Source organism: Peromyscus eremicus, chromosome 8b (assembly GCF_949786415.1).
Source record: "Peromyscus eremicus chromosome 8b, PerEre_H2_v1, whole genome shotgun sequence".
NCBI classification, from domain to species: domain Eukaryota; kingdom Metazoa; phylum Chordata; class Mammalia; order Rodentia; family Cricetidae; genus Peromyscus; species Peromyscus eremicus.
In genome coordinates this window covers 10,373,367-10,393,193 of record NC_081424.1, presented here as the reverse complement: position 1 = coordinate 10,393,193, position 19,827 = coordinate 10,373,367, and the positions used below count along the sequence as shown (strand labels likewise).

The 19,827-nt window shown below is 46.2% G+C and overlaps 1 protein-coding gene across 1 annotated transcript in view; it reads right to left on the bottom strand.

Annotated features, from left to right (window-relative positions):
- Positions 1-589: 589 nt before the first annotated feature.
- The window catches only part of Afg1l (AFG1 like ATPase), a gene marked incomplete at its 5' end in the record, with an annotated part of 171,909 nt that continues 152,671 nt past the window's right edge, over positions 590-19,827 (bottom strand). Inside the window, 3 exons of the mRNA XM_059272964.1 lie at positions 590-855; positions 2,313-2,426; positions 5,530-5,670. Coding sequence (XP_059128947.1) covers positions 730-855; positions 2,313-2,426; positions 5,530-5,670 — 381 coding nt within the window. The remainder of the gene's footprint in view (positions 856-2,312; positions 2,427-5,529; positions 5,671-19,827) is intronic.

Genomic DNA, 19,827 nt, shown 5'->3' with positions numbered 1-19,827 from the left:
CCTCCACAGTCACATTGCTGGCACCTGCCTCCTTGGCTAGCAGAGGGGAGGTTTAACCTGCCTGTTAGTTGGAATTCCCACCTGCTCCTCGCCTGCTGGTTTTGTGATCCGTGTCCTCACGTGGCCAGGTCTTGCCTGCAGACCTGGATGTAGGGGTTAGAACACAGGCCCTTTCCAGCTCTGAGGAAACCACAGGCCTGTGGGTGATTGCAATTCATAACCAACCAACAAGCAGGAATACAGAGGCCAACGTAGAATGCTTTTCCCTTCAGTTTCTGGAAAGCTCTTTTTGTTTTAAACTGAAAAGTAGGATTCCACCTGCTTCTTATAGCCAGTATATTTCTAAGGTGTGACTACTGTGTAGCCAAAGCTTAGAGATGCCCAGGCATCCTGCATTTGCTATGTGTTTATATGTTCAAGGTTCAGCTTAGAAATGCCCAGGCATCCTGCATTTGCTGTGTGTTCGTATGTTCAAGGCTCTAACATGTTCATGTGCTAACATGTCAGGAGTGATGATTTCATTGTATGATGTAGAAGTAAGTCCAAATAAATGGACAAAACATGGGTCTACAAAGACAAGCCTTCTACAAAGACAAGCCTTCAGTGTGCTCGTCCACTGCCTCAGATGACGAGTCTGGGGGACAAAGCGCATGGTCGATGATGAGATGATTTTGTCCAGTCTCACAGCCCTCACCAGTCCCGCCTGTTTTTATTCCTGTGAAAGTGACGTCACTTCTTGCTTCTGTCCCCTTCCACCCAGTACTGCTCAGTCTGCATCTCTGTGAGCCGGGAGACCGTGCGATGAAAGGCAAAGACTTCCTCCTCTCCAGTGAACATGGAGAGCCCTGCCGAGTCCTGAGAGCAGACAAACACAAACCCAGTGAAAACCGGCTACTCCAAAGGAAGGCTTGTGGACCAAACCCGGGTTGAAAAACCCTTCAGGCTTATCTATTTAGATAATGTGTTTTTCCATCTTTTGGTCATACACCACCTCTTAAATGGGACTAAAGTGTTAACTGATTAGTTAAACTAATAGGTAATCAACAGAACCAGGAAGGAAAAAGAAAAGAAAAATATCAGACCAAAGCTGAAACAGAAAAACCAAAAAGATTTTGCTCAGAATGGAAGTTCTTTGCAAACTCTAAAAGGAACATGCTGGAAAGAAATCTCTCTCCAAAAGTAGCTAACGGCAAAAATGATAGTTTTGCTAGGCGTGGCCACTTACCCTGTAATCCCAGAACTCCATAGGCTAAGACAGGAAGATTGCAAGTTTAAAACAACACCTGTCTTAACAACCCAAAAAAGAAAACCCAGAAGTTCTAGTAGGTTAGGAAGCCCCAGGGGCCAGATCTCCAAAGAGCCTTTTGTAACTGAGTGACTGAAAGGTCCTGTGGGTCCTGGCTCTGGAAAGCCTGCCTGAAATCCAGCTTTGCAAAGACTAGGGCCGTTTTTGGTCCTTGGCTACTGGGATATTGGTCTCCTTGCTGAAGGGTGTATTGGGGACCACTCCCAATGTAAAGCCCGTCAACACCCTGGGGCTGCAAGTCAACAAGAATTTACTGTTAGGCTTGGATGAATGTGATCCCACTCTTGGGGGCAGTGCTGACAATTGAAATTTATTTTTTGAGACTTAATTATTTTTTTATTTTATGTATACGGGTGCCTTGCCTGCATGTATGTTTATGTACTATGTACATGCAGTACGCATGGATGCCAGAAGAGGGCATCAGATCCCCTGGAACTGGAGTTACAGACAATTGTAAACTGCCATGTGGGGGCTGGGAATCGAACCTGGGTCCTCTGAAAGAGCAGTCAGTGCTCTTAACTGCTGAGCCACCTCTTCAGCCCCAGTTGAATTTTTGACTAATAGGTCAGTGGCTGATAGCTGACCAATATACCCTATAATGCTCTCACAGAAGAAGGGAATGCAGTCCCCTCTGCTCGGCCTGGGATGAATCTAGAGTCCAAACTCCAGAAAAACCCAGACCACATCAGTGTGTTTCCTATAGAGTACCCGAGCCTGACACGGAGAGGTGCTCTGCAGATGTTTGCTGAATGGAGAGCCTGGGAAAGAGGCATGGATTTCTTTTCTTAAGCTGGGACTTGCTAGGTACTCTACGGGACTCTGTTTCTGCCATGTGAAAATGAAGCATTGGCCTCCACACTCAACAGGGCCTCTAAGGCCAGGCTCTAAATGTGCCGACATGGCAATGAGGTTGGCTGGACAGCATCAACTCAATGGTCCCTTCTGCAAAATGTAGCAAGGATCAAACCATCAAACCGTAAGATGAAATTATGTTAATATCACCTACCTGGCTCAGCCCCAAATCGTCCATCAGTATTCTGCTTTGCTCCAACTCACTGTCATGATGTTGATGCAAAAATAAGCTTGGGATAGGAGCTGACGCACAGCAAATTATCCGCACCTGAACCAGGAAAAGGAACACAGGGTGGGACCCCACACTCAAGCTGAAAGGAAAATCTCGAACAAGATAAAAACCTGGCTGGGCGGTGGTGGCGCACGCCTTTAATCCCAGAACTCGGGAGGCAGAAGCAGGCGAATCTCTGTGAGTTCGAGGCCAGCCTGGGCTACAGAGTGAGTTCTAGGAAAGGCGCAAAGCTACACAGAGAAACCCTGTCTCGAAAAAAAAAAAAAAAAAAAAAAAAAAAAAAAAAGATAAAAACCTGTTTGTTGTCACACAAGGAGCTTGGGTCTTTCCTTTTAAAATGTCTGTGCTTTCTCCTAGTAGTTTGGTTTCAGTACATTTCTGCACATCTTAGACCACGCTGTGACACAGACAGCAGGCTTTACACAGGGAAGCCAGGCCTGGGGCAGTCTCAGTCCGGATCCTGGGGCTCCACTCCAGGGCTCTTGCCTTTGCTGCTATGGTTTGGGTGTCATCAACCCTCCAAAACTTATGCTGAAACATTTCTAGGCAAGACCAGTAAGAGGTGGAGGCTTTGGGGTCATGACAGTTCCGGGAAGATCTGCCCGAAGCCTTTTCTCTTCCTAAGACTCAGGTTCAGTTATGTATGTCTGTGTGGGTGTGTGCATGGGTGCCTGCGGAGTTCAGAAGAGGGGGTCGTTTCCTCTGGAGCCGGAGGCAGAGGCAGTTGTAAGGAGTTTGGGTTCTCTGGAAGACCAGCACGCACTCTTGACCATGGAGCCATCTCTCCAGCCCCTGCAGACCTTTTTCTATTAGCATCTGCCAGGGCACTCTTCACAGAGCTTTACATCAATGTCCCTTCATTATCTCAGGATTCAGTGAGTGTGCAGACATGGTCATAGCTTGAAAGCAGTTTATATCTTTTATACGTTGTATGTCCACTTGTTCAGAAACAAATCATTCTTCTTCATTTTGTTTTTCCAGACAGATCTTGTGATGTCACTCAGGCTGTCCTCCAATTCACTATATTCCTACCGCTTCCTCCCACAAACTAGGGCTATAGGCATATACACATGCCCAGCCCCAAAACATACCCCCCTGGATGTTTCGAGAACCTAGATTTGCTGTCAGCCTTTCAAAAATCATCATTCAAGCAAATATATCGATACTTTAAAACATGTTGACTCCAGGGACTAGTATTCCCATTTTATTTTAATAAATTCTTTCTATCACAAATGACACTTTTTCCATTACTCAGATGGAAATGTCCTATTTCACAAATCTTCGTGAATACATTCTAGAATAATGTCTGCTTAATGCTCTCAATTTCTGAAATAGGATAATTTTGACTATACTTTAAAAGAGAGTAAAATCTAAATGTGTGGTTTAGTTAGAATAAATGCCGGGGGTAGTTTCAGTGTTCCAGCACACTGCCAGGTAAAGCTTTTACTCCTTTAAGTCGGTGAAAAGGTTGAGAGGACAGAGTGACAGGCTGAGCAATGGGGAACAGATTGTCTTGAAGGCGTTTCCAGCTGAAACATCTGAGCCTTTACCCTCTATTCCAATGCCATTTCCACTGTATTCCTCGAGAAACCTTGGCCGTGTAAAAACCCTCCAGCCTCTCAGGCTGCACTCGGTGGGTGTAGACCTGCCTTGAGGACAGGGCAGCGCCTCACATCGATGAGCCTGGAGCCTCAGCTCCCCGACGTCAGTGTCCGCTTCTCCTGAGCCCCTGCTCAGGTGGCCTTTGCTGCATGCCCTCAGCAGGCTCTCCTGGGCCACCTCACCAGAGCCCACAGGCCGCCTTTCATGCTTAGCAACCCCCCTCCCATCCCAGGCCGCCCCTCCTGCCCTGTGCTGGAATCAACCCTCCACCCCCTGAACATTATAAGAAGCACCTTGGGAACATGGGAACATGAGCTTCTGGCCCCGTGCCTGGTCCTCATTTGCTCGGGTGGGGATTAGGTGGCTCTGGAATCTGGATTTTAAGTGGCCCCGTTGGTTCTGATACATCTAGACCACAAAGGACTTCCCTGGGTTTCTCAACTATCCCTGGACCTCAAGGCTCACAGTCCTCTGTGTCCCAGGGCTCATCCTGAACTGGTAACTGAACATGATTTCTATAGACATGAGATTCATGCTGCTCAGGCCCCGGGCTGCAGGCTCCATGGTGGGCACCACAGCATCTCAACTGCCCTTGACTTTCAGCCCACACCTCGCTCAGGGTCACAGAGGTCATTGAGTGAAAGAGTAAATGGAACATTAAACTCTCCCGTCTTCTCTTACAATGCCTCCTTCCCTACAAAGTTCCCTCAATTTTAAAACTATTGCTCTAATTCTGTGCAAAGATGAGCGAAGACAATCTCCAGTAGTTTACAAGAAATGCTTGCCCTATCTTTACTGTGGGTGTCTTCTTTGTAGAGATATACATTGTGAGATTGGGCCTCGATTGTAGGTACACTACTTGCCACACTAGGCTCTCAGTACTTTATATAATCCTTTCATCCTCACAAAATCACACAAGTATTATTACCATTCTAGAGAAGGCAGCCGATGCTCAGAGGCTGAGCCAGCCTTCGGGACAGCCTGGTGCCAGGGTCTACCCTTTAACTACTAGGCTAGATTGCCTGTTGTGGGCAGGCAAGGGCTCTGCACTGCCTGCTAAGACACAGGGATTAAAAACAGAGCAGCAGGATGTCTCTTGCTAGTGAGTTCCTGGGTGGGGGTGGGGAGGGCCATGGGGAACATTTCAACAAGGCAAAGGGTCACTCATCATTCTCAGCCCAGCCAAGCATTCAGGTAACACACGTGCACTGAGCGCTCGGCCTGGGGCACACAGTCCTACTTGCAGGATGATGGGACATGAATGTACCAACAGAGTGACTTTCGATGGGGCCTGATGCTACCTGCTGCTCTTTTTAACAGGAAGTACACAGCATTCAGCTCGGACCAAGTGTTGTTCTAAGTATTCTACATGAGCCAACCTGTGCGGTCCTCACAACAACCATTTGGGGTTAGATACTGTTAGCCCCTATTTACAGATGGGGAAACTGAGGCACAGCAGTAAAGGAACTGGTACAGCCAGGATTCTGACCCAGGTCACCTGACTTCACGGTCCTGCGGAGATGGAGTCCATCCTTACCTTGTAGTCATAGAAGTTGTCGATGAGAGTTATGAATCGTCGCGCTTCAGTCCGCTTTGCCAGTGAAAACTGTGGAATGTTCCGTATAAACACTGTATCAAAATTCTTCGACAATTCCAAATAATCACTTGCTCCAAGCGGCTATAATTAAAACAGAGAAAGGGCAGTTGTGGTTTTCTCTGGACTCACTGCATTTGAAAACTTGTCATAGGATGATTTAGACGGTGACTTTGGGGTAACTGGACCCAATGGCTCAGTTTGAGAGCAGGGTAAGGACGCAGGCGTGCACATAACAAATGCCTGGGAGGGACTATCACCGATCCCCAACCTTCCCTGGGTGGAGTCTCCATCTCCAGGCCTTCGCCTAACCCTGGCTGAGCCACAACACTGTTCAGCCACGGAGGGATTCCAGGCTTTGAGTGGGGGAGCGTCTGCTCTAACCCAATACTCTCTCTTCCTGCCCAGAAGAGCTAACTGCCTGCTCTGAGTACTGCTTGTTAACTGGGTGCTTGAGGCATATTGTATGGTCTTTCTGTTCCTTAGCTATCCCATGTGGAAAACGATCACTCATTTCCACCTCACAGAATTGTGGGTGAGAACAGCGGCTGGGGCATGGCTCAGACTAAACTATTTTTGTTGTTGTTTTTGAGAAAAGAGTCTCTGTAGCCTAGGCTGGCCGGGAACTCACTATCTAGCTCAGGCTGCCTTGGGACTCACAGTGCTCCTGCTGCCTCAGCCTTCAGAGTGTGAGGTGGGCATCCCTCTGCCTGGCGGGGCCGGTTTCATGATTACTATTTTGAGCTCAAGTGATTTGGCTGTGGCCAAGTCAGCTGAGTATGTAGACAAATGTCTTTCCCAATGGGAACTAATTAACTTGCTCCACCCTCGCCTGCATCCCAAACCACAGGAAAGTGTACTGGCTGGTTTCATGTCAACTCGACACAAGCCGGAGTCATCAGAGAGGAAGGAGCCTCAGTTGAGGAAATGCCTCCATGAGATCCAGCTGTAAGGCATTTTCCCAATTAATGATCAATGGGGGAGGACCCAGCCCATGGTGGATGGTGCCATCCCTGGGCTGCTGGTCCTGGGTTCTATAAGAAGGTAGGCTGAGCAAGCCATGGGAAACAAGCCAGTAAGCAGCTCCCCTCCATGGCCTCTGCATCAGCTCCTGCCTTCAGGATCCTGCCCGGTTTGAGTTCCTGTCCTGACTTCCTTCTGTGATGGACTTTGATGTGGAAGTGTAAGCCCAATAAACCCTTTCCTCCCCAACTTGCTTTTTGGTCATGGTGTTTCGTTGCAGCAATAGAAATCCTAACTCAGACAGGAAACTTGGTACATTTGTCTGACATTGGAGTCACAGCAAGGACCTTGGGAGGCCGTGGAAGCACCACTCAGGGAAACCAGGGCCCAGAAGTACAGGAAAAGACCAAAGGGTGTCTTAGTGTGAGAGAGAATGGGACTCAGAGCCCTACTGCTCCAAAGCTATGCAATCAGTTAGAATGGTCTCATCTGTAAATCAGAAAGCATCTGTGAAAAGAAAATGTAAAACCTCAAGCTTGGTATGTGGTTCTTATAATTAGGCTGGCACTTTGTGAGTGGATGTGATTTTTATCAGCGTAAACACACGCCCAGGGAAAGCATTGCCAGAGGTGCATGGGAGCACCGAGGGCAACTGGAAATCAGAATTGTGCCCAGTCAGCTCTTTCACAAATTACACACCTTTGTCAGTAGGTTCTGCGTTTGCCATTGTATTAGCTAATATCCCCCTCCCTCACAGCAGGAGAACAATTATGTGCTCACTTGCATAAAGCAAATAAAGCGAAATGTAGGATCTCTTTCCATTACAAACCACCATCCCTGGGGGATGTGAAGTTGCCCTTTAACGCTCGCAGCCCGGGGCGATGAAAACCCTCAAGAGGACGGACAGTGCACAATGGGTCCACTGACCTGCCCCGTGGTTACAACCATAACGTCAGTGCTCGGTTTATTCCACCACATTAAAACCCCACAGAGAGCGAACAAGCTTTATTTTTCTTTAGAAACATCAGAAAGAAAAATGAAATGCACTAATTAGTGAAGACTTTTCCAAAGCTCCAATAACGTGAATTTAAAATACAAAGTGGGAACTTCTGGGCTGGGGTGGGGCTCAGTTGGTGGCGTGATCGCCTCACATGCAAAAGCCTGGAGTTCCATCCCTGTAAGGAAAAGGGGCTGCATAGAGAAACCCACCCTGGCCCTGGAGCCCAGAACTAGGGGAAGATGGCTCAGATCAGGGCAGAAGGAAACAGTTTGGCTCAGTCAGATCAGAGCCGTCTCTGCCCCTGGCCAACTGACTTGTGAAACCAACCAATCACAGAGTAGCACCCTGGCCCTGGGCTCAGTGAGATCAGAGCCATCTCTGCCCCTGGTGACTTGTGAAACCAACCAATCACAGAGCAGGAAGGTCCTGGGGCCCTGGCCCTGGGGCCCAGAATCCGGGAAAGAAACACAGCCTGGGTTTGGGACCTGAGCCAGAGAAATGAACACTTTATCCCCAAACCCAGAACCCAGGAAACATGCCCTGATTCTGAAACTAGTACCAAAGTAACACTCTTTGGTCCCTAGAATCAGAGTCAGTGAAAGAAATGTGCCCTGGCCTTAGAGGTAGTGTCAAAAAGCCAAGAAAGGCCAGTGAAAGAAACACAGTTTGGCTCTGAAGTCAGGGCCATCTCTGCCTCTAGCCCACAAAACTGGCCAATCCCTGGGCAGAAAAAAAAAAACTAACCAATCACTGGTTGACTCCGCCCCCTGGACATCCTATATAAACCGCCCTGCCTGGTCAGTTGCGGGCTGTTCTCTCCACCCTGGTAGAGGCAGCTGCTCTCAGGGTTCCTCCTTTTCAAATAAATCTCTTTCTCAAAAGAATTTTGGGTGTGAAGATCTTCATTCACTGGAGTAGAGAAGATCCTTGCTGAGACAGTCCCTCAGTGGACAGAGCAAGAGAGAGCTGAAAAAGTAACACTTTTCTCCAGAGCAGGAGGAGATTGCTACATTTCTGCAGGGGTTTCCCCTTCTGCAGAGTGAAGCAAAAGAAGCAACATCTTAGGCCGGAGAAGCAGAGCTCTGCTGCTAGGAAGCCCCCTTAAGTGGGGGCTGGGCAAAGCTCAGCTGTAGCAGCTCTCCAGGAGAGGAGCAGGATTGCTCTATCCTGTGGGGAGACCATCCCCCACCACACCAGGTATAGCCTGACTCTCCCAAACAGTTAGGATACCCTTCCCTGCTGAAGCAGTTCCAGGCCTGACTCCCTCCCACCCCCAACAGTCTGAATAACTTCCCCTCCAGGGCAGAGCTGCCCTAAGTGGCTCCCGACATCCAGGATCCCTCCCCCTCCAGCTATCAGCTGTTCTAAGCAGCTACCTCGCCCTCCAGGGTGGCTGTCTCATTGCAGCTCCAGCTGTCACCTGACTCCCAAGTGGTCAGGGTACTTCTTCCCAGAGCTGCAAAATTCACATTTTGGTACCGACATCTGGGACCAAACCCACAAATTTACTTACAATCCCAGCACTGCATAAAACCAGGCATGGTGCACCCCTGGTGTTAGCATTCAGATCCACTTCTTGGGATCCTGGCCAATAAACAGATAATACTCTGGCCCGACTAGCATCCTGCCATTATCCTATGTTCTGTTCCCTTTAAGAAAGGACTCTACCCCTTCATTCTCTTTTTCCTCTCTCGCCATGCGGTAGCACGCACCTCCCCCCACTCCATCTATCTCTCTCTTTCCATCTCTTTTCCTCTCTCTCTTCCCCCCACCAAATAAAACTCTTCACTGCATGATGTCTCTGTCTCATTTGCCATGAGGCACCACCCGCCCAGGCCTCTGTCTCACACTATCAGAACACCTGGGTCTCACTTCTAATTAATAAGCACCCATGTAGTGCACCAGGACCAAGTCAAGGTCATTCAGGGTTACAAAGTGAGCTTGAGGTCAGCCTGGGATACTGGAGACTCTGCCTCAAGAAAGATTTAAAAATATGAAAACTGGCCAGGTGTGGTGGCACATGCCTTTAATCCCAGCACTCAGGAGGCAGAGACAGGTGGATCTCTGTGAGTTCCAGGACAGCCAGGGCTACATAAAGAGACCCTGTCTCAAAAACAAAAAAAGGAAACAAAGTGAGTTTTCTATTGGTAAATATTTTTCATAGTGGCTTTGATGTTTAAATGCCTATAACGCAGCACTCACTGGAAAATTCAGGACTGAATCTGGGGAGCTGCATGGGTGCTTATTATTAAGAAGTGGTAAGTTTCATCTGACAGGGCAGTTGAGGGTTTGGAGATGCTGGCTGTTACTCGCAGTCAGGTGACCTTGAGCAGCTCTCTCTGAAGTTTAGTTCCCTCGTCTGTGAAGGAGACTCTGTCTAGCAGGCTTGTCCTGAGGAGTCAACCTCTTGACTGCAGAGTAAGTGCTCGGGAGATGCTGGCCGCTGACAGAGTCACCAAAGAGGGTACACAGAGCACTGCTTGGGTGCCATATTCAGTGTACAGCTATTGCCCAGTGACAACGTAGTAGCCCTTTCCTTAGATCCCGAGGTCAGAGCCCCAGTGAGCGAATGTTGTGCTGACCCAGACTGTCCTCCAAGAAGAGACGCTGCTCATCCAGCTCTTCCTCCATATAATCTCTGCGGTGAAGTCATATGTAGGTGACAAGCAGCTTCTGTACCAGGCCCTGTCCTCCTTTCTTCAGTAAAATCATTAGCAACACATGGTGCGGGGAGGAACACAGATCCACACTATGCCGGCCCTACTCTGTACGTAGGATGTAGGGAATGCAATATTTATTAAATAAATCAGTAAGGAGATGTATTGATAAAGTGCGACCCAACCAGGAGAGCAGGCCAGTTCTTTCTCTTAAACTCTTTGGTCTCCAAAGTAACAACACACACACACACACACACACACACACACACACACACACACACAGAGTCACTAGCTGTCTTGGCCCTAATTCCTGTGTTTCTAAAGCAAGTCTTTGTTGTGGATCCTAGCACACACATAATAGGTAAGTTCTAAAAAGATAAAGATCAAAATGTTAAAAGTGATTATCTTCGGGTGGGAGAGTGAAATATCAATTTCATGTCTTTGTTACTATTTTTATCCCCAGTTCCCATGAACTTGCACGACTTTTAATAGCAAATCATACTTTCCTTAAAAAGTAGAGACAGTTTTATGAGCATCCATGTCTCTCTCATTGATGTCATATTGTATTTCTCTCTTTTTTGTTTTCTTTTCTCCTTCCCTTTGTTTTCTTAATCAATAGATGTAAAACTTTTTTAAATGACATTAAAAAAAGAACTAAGTATATCCCAACTCCCAAATTATTAAATGCATTATTTCACCTTAGAATAGGAAAACAATAAAATGGAATTTCTAAATTATTACTTATATAAATAGATCATTTTAGCAGTCATCTTTCTAGCCTAATTATGAAGTAAGCAAGTTCTATATCCATGGTGAATGCTCTTCACTGTTTTATTTAAGAGCCTACCTCATTCTTTCTTGTTTTCTACCCTATAATTAAAGTCTTTTTTTTTTTTTTTCCTGGAGCTGAGGACCGAACCCAGGGCCTTGCGCTTGTTAGGCAAGCGCTCTACCACTGAGCTAAATCCCCAACCCCTAAAGTCATGGTCAAAGCCGAGAGTTGACCATCTTTCTGCACTCAAACGTCCAGTCCTGTGTACAGTAGCTGTCCCCGCGATGGGACACACCTCGTTCTGTTGGTGTCATGTTTGAGTTCTTAAAAATGGGAAAAAAAAAAGTTCTGTTTCTTAAAAGCTCTCGAACCCAGTGTTTCTTAGATTTCCAATGCTAATTAAAACTATTTTATTTTAAATTAAAGAAAAGTATAAGTCAACACATTTTTTTCTTTACAGATTGACAGGAGGAAAGGGAATTGATATGAGATGAAGAATGACTTGAGTCAGTTACATCAGCTGGTCAGCAGAGGCTCCCCAGGTTCACGGTCAGCCCTCACAGCCCAGCACCACGTGGGTTCCGGCCTGAACTCAGTTCCTCAGTTAGGCAGCAAAGGCCTCTTCCTCTTCCCGCTGGGCCATCTTGCCAGCCCTCCCTCTACTGAGTTCTTAAGGTTTTGGTTACTGCATTTTACAGTTCTCGAATTTCCATTAGGATTTTTTTTTCTTTCCTGATGGGGGGGGGCTCTCTATGTAGCTCAGGCTGGCCTAGAACTTGTAATCCTCCTGTCTCAGCCTCCCAAGCACTGGATTACAGGTATGTAACACCATGCTCAGATTACAACTAGTTGTTGTTATTATTATTATTTATTTAAGTATTGAGATGTCTTTTTTTCCCCTCTGAACTAAGTCAGATGTCTCTTTTTAGGAAAAATCCTTTCTAAAGTTCTAAAATCTTTTCTAAAATTCCCAAACCTGGTTTTTCTTTGTCCTAAAATGTTCCTGAATGTGTGTATATATATCCCTAGTAGTCTGAGCTCCACTGTCTGGAGTTCCGGGTTTCACAGTCCTGCCGGTTCTCACTCACTGTCCCCTCTCCTCCTGTTTGGTCACTTTTGTGTCTAATACTTGATAGTAACTTGTAGAATAATAGAATCCAAGTTCAAAACTTGATGTTTTCTAGTACTCAGCTCGAAGTTTGGCTGGCCCCTCCACCCCTCCCCTTCTGCCCTCCCACCCCACATGGCTGCATTTCAGAAGCATCACTCACTCCTAACGAAGCTGCTCCACACTCCACCTGAAACGCGACAGTTAACTAGGTCTCTCCACAGCCCTGGTCTCTCATGTCTCTCCCACTAAACTGAGAAGGCTCCCAAAAGCAAGCTCAGCTCCCCCCAATTTAAAAAGATCAACAGCATCCATGTTTTCCTCTTCCTGAACGCATTCACTAACCGTGCTCCCTGGCCTGTCTTGGATACGGGTCTGGAGGTGTGATCAAGTTCAGGCCAGCAGAATGGGGAAGTGCTGTGACCACAAGGTCTGGCCCAGGAGCACACAGGACCCGTAATCCTTTTCTCATCTGCCGGCTGGATAGAAAAGATTCTGTAGACTTAAAGCCGGCGGGAGGTCGATGAAGTCATAGTCCACGAAGGACAGGATGGACCAGTTCACCAATGTGAACATTGAAGAAAACATGCATGTTGATTTCTTAGTTCTCTGAGATTTGGGTGCTATTACCTGCTTCTGCATTAGTCTTTCCTAATAGTTATTTTCTTTGGCTTTTTCATGTCCTACCCAGCAGAGGTGTGTGTGGTAGTGTCCACCATTACTCGAGTATGAGATTTCCTATGTTTGCCTTTATTTCTTTTGTTTTCTGCTTTGAAACGGGCTCTGGTGTAGCCCAGGCTGGGCTCACACTCACTGTGCAGTTGAAGATGAACTTATGATCCTCCTGTCTCCATCTCCAGATGCTAGGGTTACCAGAGTGCACTGTAGCCCGGTTTATGTAGTGCTGGGATGGACCCAGGGCCTGTGCACACAAGGTAACACTTTGCCAATGTATTACATCTCTGGCCCACCCAAAGTTTCTGGTATAAATAGAAACCCTCAATCTTGCGTGTTTCTCCCTTGGAGTCCCCCAACTCTTGAGGATTCTTTTCTCACTTTTCCAAGAAATCTATACTCTTCTAAGGCAGAGGAGAAGCAACACTTCTCTCCAATCTGGACACAGTGGCACACACCTGCAATCCTGATTACCCTGAGGCTGAGGCAGGAGCATCACTTCAACTATCATAGGTTTGTGACTAGCCTTAGTGCAAGCCCTTGCCTCAATTTTTTCTCTTTAAGTTTGCTTTAGATTATAATTTAAGGAGTGTTTATTAGAAGCTGCATTTAGCTATGGCAAGACTGAGGTCCGATCTTAAAAAGCAGTGTTTGTGGAGGCAAGTTTCTCAGTGCATAGTTGAGATTTCATTTTGAGAGTTTCATCCAGAGTCAACATTTGAAATATTTTAAAATGGCTTTGTGACTTGTTGTTTTCTACTATGATTTTGTTATTTATTAAATTTTATTTATTTTTTGACAGTTTATACATGTATGCAACGTATTATGAATATAATTCACCCCACTTCCCTCCCTCTGTTCCTAACTAGTCATTCTCTCTCTCTCTCTCTCTCTCTCTCTCTCTCTCTCTCTCTCTCTCTCTCTCTCTCTCTCTCTCTCTCTCTCTCTCTCACACACACACACACACACACACACACACAATCTCACTGTGTAGCTCTAGTGGCTTGGAATTTGCTATCAATCAGGCTGGCCTCCAATTCACAGATCCATCTGTTTCTGCCTCCTGGGTGGTGTGATTAGAGACACGCACCGCCATGCCTGGCCACCTCAGTCTTTTCATTACATAACATACAGAAATCCGATGTCCCCATTGACCCACATATCGATGCTGTTAGGTCACCTGACCCCGTGCTGTGGCCACACAAACGGTGTCATTTTTGATGTCCTACAACCATAGGTGAGACCTAAAGGAGGCTCTGTGTAGATAATGCTGCCACTTAACCCTGTTTTCTTCTTTTTTATTGATTTTTATTTTATGTGCATTGGTGTTTTGTCTGCATGTGTGTCTGTGTGGGGATTCTGGATCCCCTGGAACTGGAGTTACAGACAATTGTGAGCTGCCAGGTGGGCGCTGGGAATGGAATCAGGGTCCTCTGGGAGAGCGCCAGTGCTCTTAACTACTGAGCCATCTCTTCAGCCCCAATCACTTGTTTTCTTGCATTCAGTGTTTAAAAATGTTTGGAAGCATTCACATGTATTAATTAAAAAGTCCTCTGGAAAATCATAACTGAAAACATCGGACACGTTTTTGGAGAATGAAGGCGGCCTCTGTGGGGTGGTCTGAGCATGGCAATGGCTCCAGGTGTTCTTGCATTCTTGTCTCTATCTGCTTTGGATGGTGATTACCCAGCTATCAAGACATGAAGTGGAGGGATAAGCCCACTGTTCAACCGGGGTAGGCTTTGTAATCCACGGCCTAAGACAGTTTCCCATTCTAGGCTTAGGTCTCAACACCTAACGTTTTAACACACCTAGGTCAACTGCTGCAGAAGCAGAGGACACAGAAAGGGGACTAACTGGTCTTGATGAGGAAGCACCCTGGACCAGCATAAAGCTGGCTGGCCCCCAAACAGACAGAGTCCAACTCAAGTGAGTAGAACCGCAGGTGCCGGAGCTAGCCCAGCAGAGACCAAAGAACATCGCAGCTGACTGGGACCCCAGCGAGCAGAAATAAATGCTCATTGTTTGCATCCACTGAGTTTTGGGGTGATTTATTGTGTGACAGTAGCTAAACACATTCTACTCATTAGAGAGAGTGACTACAGAATTCTATGTTCTCATGGTCCTTAAGTTCAGCACATGTAGAAAATACGATCTAGATTTTTGAGTTCTACATCACTGGTGAGGATGTATAAATATATATCCTGTGATTTACCTGGTGCCATTTACTTCTGTATTGTCTTTGATTTTTTATTCCATAGTATAAATTTTTTCCCAGAAATAATTATACATGGGAGTCAAGTGAAAAAAAGTTAGAAAACTGTGTCGCATCTGGTAGAATGCAGGGAGACTTGGCAATGGCTGACTAACAGCAGAGTATCACAAAGGAAGAACAAAATGGCATGAATTGGGCATTAGGGGAGATTAGAAATGACTGGAACACAAGTAAACTCTTCAGAGCACTCCAACAGAAATATGGATGTAGGCTTTGAATCAACAATTCACAGAACAAAAAGTCTACATAAAGTATAAGTGGTATTAGATAAGTCCACACACACTCTAGGTCCTTAGTAGCCAAAGACAGACAAAGGTAGGCTGACGGGCCATTTTCACGTTGCTCCAGGTAGGCAAGCGTGTAAGCGGCCACCCATGCCACTGAGGAGAAACAAGGTGTCGGAGTCAGTGAAGAGCCCTTCACAGGTGTAAACTGGACCCAGTCACCGCACGTCTGGAAAACAGCACGACAGAGTGATTGAAGCCCAACAGGAGGCTAAGGGATGCTCAGAGCTGTGTAAGCAAATACACCTTGACATCTAATGGGGATAAGCAGACACATGGACACGGCTGTGGCCGTCAATCATGGTGCTCATGAGACGTATTTTATGATAGGGAAACACACATGATAAAAAGCTGAGTGAAAAAAGCACAAGGCAAGTTTATAACTGTGTTAAGATGTCTGTTTTGCTCAAAATATGTAAGTAGGAAGGAGGACATCAGTGAGAAGGGGTCAGTTGCTGCCTGCTATGGATTAAGACTTATTTTCGAAGAGCTTTGTTGAAAAAAATCTATTTTTCAAAAGAGGAAGAAGTAAAATACATTATGACAAATGGGAATAAAACAGAATAATGTTAAGCAATGCTAAATGTCTTTACTAATTCCTGTATGTAATTTTAACATTGTGTGCATGCATGCATGTGTGTGTGTGCATGCATAATGTGTCTGAGTATGTGTTTGGAGGTCAGAAGACAACTTGTGGAGTATGCCCTCCTTATGTGGGTCTGAGGGATCGGACTCAGGTTTCCTGGCTTACAGACGTGCCTTTACCTGCTAAGCTGTCTCACTGGCCAAAATCTTTACTAGTTCTAAATAAAAAAAAAAAATCTTTATTTATCTTTCATTCTCAGCTATTTAGTCCCCTTCATATTCCCTAATCTAATGTAAAGTCAGTGTGTAAAATAGCCAGCACTGATGCAAATACAATACACACCACACGATGTTTTTGGTCAATGGCAGGACATACGCAATGGGGCCCATCAAACTATAAGGGAGCTGAAAATTTCCTAGACCTTACACACATACCTGCTGCTGTGTTTCAACCATCTTTGGTGTGTATTCAGCGGTGATATACCGTGCAGGTTTGGAGCCCAGGGACAACAGATTCAGCCCATGCATTTTTCAGAGCCCACACTGACATTCAGTAGTGTGTGACTGACTGAAAAACTGGAGAGGTTACAAATCTTCTCAAGTTTGCCGTGGCCACCCTTATTGTATCACTATCTGTGAGACTGGGAGGCTCCGAGGGTCAGTTCTGTCTTACCTGCCTCAGCCCCTAGCACAAAGGAACAAAGTCCTGCATTACAAGTAAGGTGTAAACACAAACCCTGTCAGTGAAGCTTCTTTCCAGCTGTGCGTGGTGGCACAGGTTAGCAATCTCAGCATTTGGGCAGTAGAGGCAAGAGGGTCAGGAGTTCAAGGTCATCTTTCAATAAGTAGTAGGTTTGAGGCCAGCCTGGGTTAGGTGAGACCCTGTCTTAAAATATATATATTTTAAGTATATGTATATATGTATATATGACTTCTAGAAAATTAATTACAACATGAATGAGGTATAATATTAAATCCTATAAAAACTTTGTAAATCACATTGACCTTTGACCACAGTAATGTATAACTAACTTTCACACACAGGACACAATGGCAATTGCAAATACTTATGCTTTTATTTTGCATTAGCTCACCCTCCTGTGTAAGTGAGCCACAGCATATGATACTTTCTGAAACCATAATTGGTATTATGAATTCGTGCATTGTGCCCTATGAATAATTAAAGCACATGATTACTTCTGAGTACTAAATGGCACTTCAGTTACTAGTATCCTTGAGTATGTTATTCAAGTAGCATTATCTACAGCAGATTCTTCTGATAGATAATGATGACATTCTCCGTCTTTCTACCTGAGCAATTAAAAAGTTTAATAGTCTTTGATGTGGCTGGTTATCTGGATAATTTTCTAGACAGGAACAATTAAAATCCACTTATTCGATGGTGTGCATTCTCCACTATTGTCTCAAACTCTTTGTTTCTGTGGAAACCTGATGGAAACTTAAGGAACTTTAAATCTATAATGAGTTTGCAAAGAGTGTTTGTTTTCCTTAATTACCGGGAGTATACAGCTGCATTATACGTAGCAGTTTCTCTGACAAACTTTGAGGAATAAAGAGCTTGCTTGCTCTCTTCCTTCTCCTGTGTGAGAAATAGCACAGCTGTCTGCTTTGGTTTCGACCCTGGTGCCAGGAGTGAGGATTTTCTCCATGCTGCCGCCAGTGTGAACTGCCCCGCCCCCAGGCTGCCCTCTGCCCTGCAGTGAGCGGCCGCCACGTCAGCATCCGCCAAGAAGCTGTCAGCTCCAGTTTCTTTCTCCTCGTTCTTATGATAAAGCTTGTTCTGCGCCATTAGTTTAGCTCAAGTGGGATGATTATCATTTCAGGCTCTGTCTAGATTATGCCATCCTAAGAGTCATTCTTCATCTGTATTGCCTTTTCTTTAAAAAACCCTCGCAGTGGTACCCTGAGAGCATCTCCTTAAATAAGTGTGTGTGGCATCTTGCTTTGTTTACACAGAAATGGCTGTACCTCGGTTCCAGAAGTACCCCAGGGACAAATGCTTGATGGGAGTTAGGGTGAGTGTGCCCTTCTCAAAACAAACCAAAAATACCATGTGAGTTGACATTAAACAACTTATAGCTGTCAGATTCCAAATTTGTAATTAGAAAACAGAGCATGAAATGTATTAGTAGAGTAAGTATTTCCCCAAGAGTCAGATTTGAGAAATCTCAGGAATATGAAGCCCGTAAGGGCCAGCTGGGAATACTTCTCCATATACCAATCCTGCTAGGTCCTTCTACCAACTCTCAGGAACTATCCAAAGGTGTTGTGGGAGTGCTGAGGAAACTCATCCTCCTTAATGAATTTCAAAGTCAAGAGGGCGGAAGAGGCAAGTTCCGCCCATGTCTGCCCTACTGGTGCTCAATACCGTACTCCTGGGGAGTCCTATTTTAACAGCAAGTTTGAAGAATCAATGACCAGACAAAAAGTAAAGGTGGAACACTAAAGGTAAACCTCCCCCCCCCCGACACTCCCCCCCTCTGTCTCCCTCCCCCCACCCCAACTAGCCTTGTGCAATAAGGAACTCTCCAATTTCTGCAGGAGCCTAGTTACTGGAGAACGTGGAACTGACAACCGCCTCAGATCACAAGGCACATCAGTCACCTCCAAGAGCCCCCCATGTGACAAGTGTGCTTGATTTAGTCCTGGGAGTACTTCCAGGTTAGCTGGGCAGGGGGTGGTGGTGAAGGAAGTGCCAGTGGTTGACAGAAAAGCATTTAATGCATGTAATGCAGCGCTGGTTAGGAGCAGCGCTGGAAAGACGTGAGGAGGGCTGGTACAGGGACTCGGCAGGAGAGCGCTTACTGCTCTTCTCAGACAGGAGCTTGGCTGTCAGTGCTCAGAGGAGGAGACTGGCACCCACCTGTTACTCCAGCTCCAGGGGATCTGACGCCCTCTTCTGGCCATGGACAGCTGCACACATGTGGCATACTCACATAAATAAAATAATCTTTAAGAGTGGGAATATGAAGAAACGGGAAACCGTGATCACTAGACGCAGTTACTAGCAATTATCACTGCCTGTGAGCACCACACACCCCAAGACAACACATAAAGACGGCAAGAGCAGTGATGCGGCGTGTGCCATAGGAACAACCTCGGATCAAGTAAACAGACCACAGTTCCTTAAACGGTTGGCTGGCCAGGATGGGGCACCCGGGTGCTTCATACACATCGAAAACTTAGAGGGGGTTGACAGTCACCCCTCTTTGGAAACAATAAGCCGGGTTCATCCATACAACAGAGTGAAAATAGTGAATGGTCTAGGGTGGCTCAGAGACTCAGGCACTCAAACACTTCTAGAGTAAGAACATTCTGCCTGGGTGTTTATGAAGCTTGAGTTTCCAGCTGCGGGGTGAGGCACAGTGAGGAGGCAGTCTGGAGTCCATGAGAAACAAGGCTGCCTCTTCAGGTTGTAAGGCTGGGGAACAAGGGCCTTCAGAGGTGCTGGCTAAGCATGTCCTGGAAGCTACCCGATGGGAATGCGGCTCCCCACACTCTCCTGCTGGCTCTCTCAAGAGTTCTTGAAGTTGGTGAGCTGAGGTGCTCTCTTTCATTTTATTGGAAGCCACTAGAACACTTTGGATCACTGGATTCTGTTCCTCATGGCTCCCTTGTTCTTCAGGCCAACACCTTTGGCAGACCAGGTTCTAGAGAAACGGGACTAAGTCAAGCGAGCTGACCAGTGCGCTCCGCTCCGCGTTTTCATCTGCACTCCCCACATCCAGGAACACAGACAACAAGTCTTTTTTGTCTTTTCTTTTCAAAAACATACCATCTATGTATGTGATGGCTTCTACAATTGCTTCACTGTTATGTGGGGTTTGGGTGGTTTCAGGAGAGAGTAGGGTGTGGTGACGGGGCTGAATCTAGCGCCTGGAATACACTAACCACGTTCCAC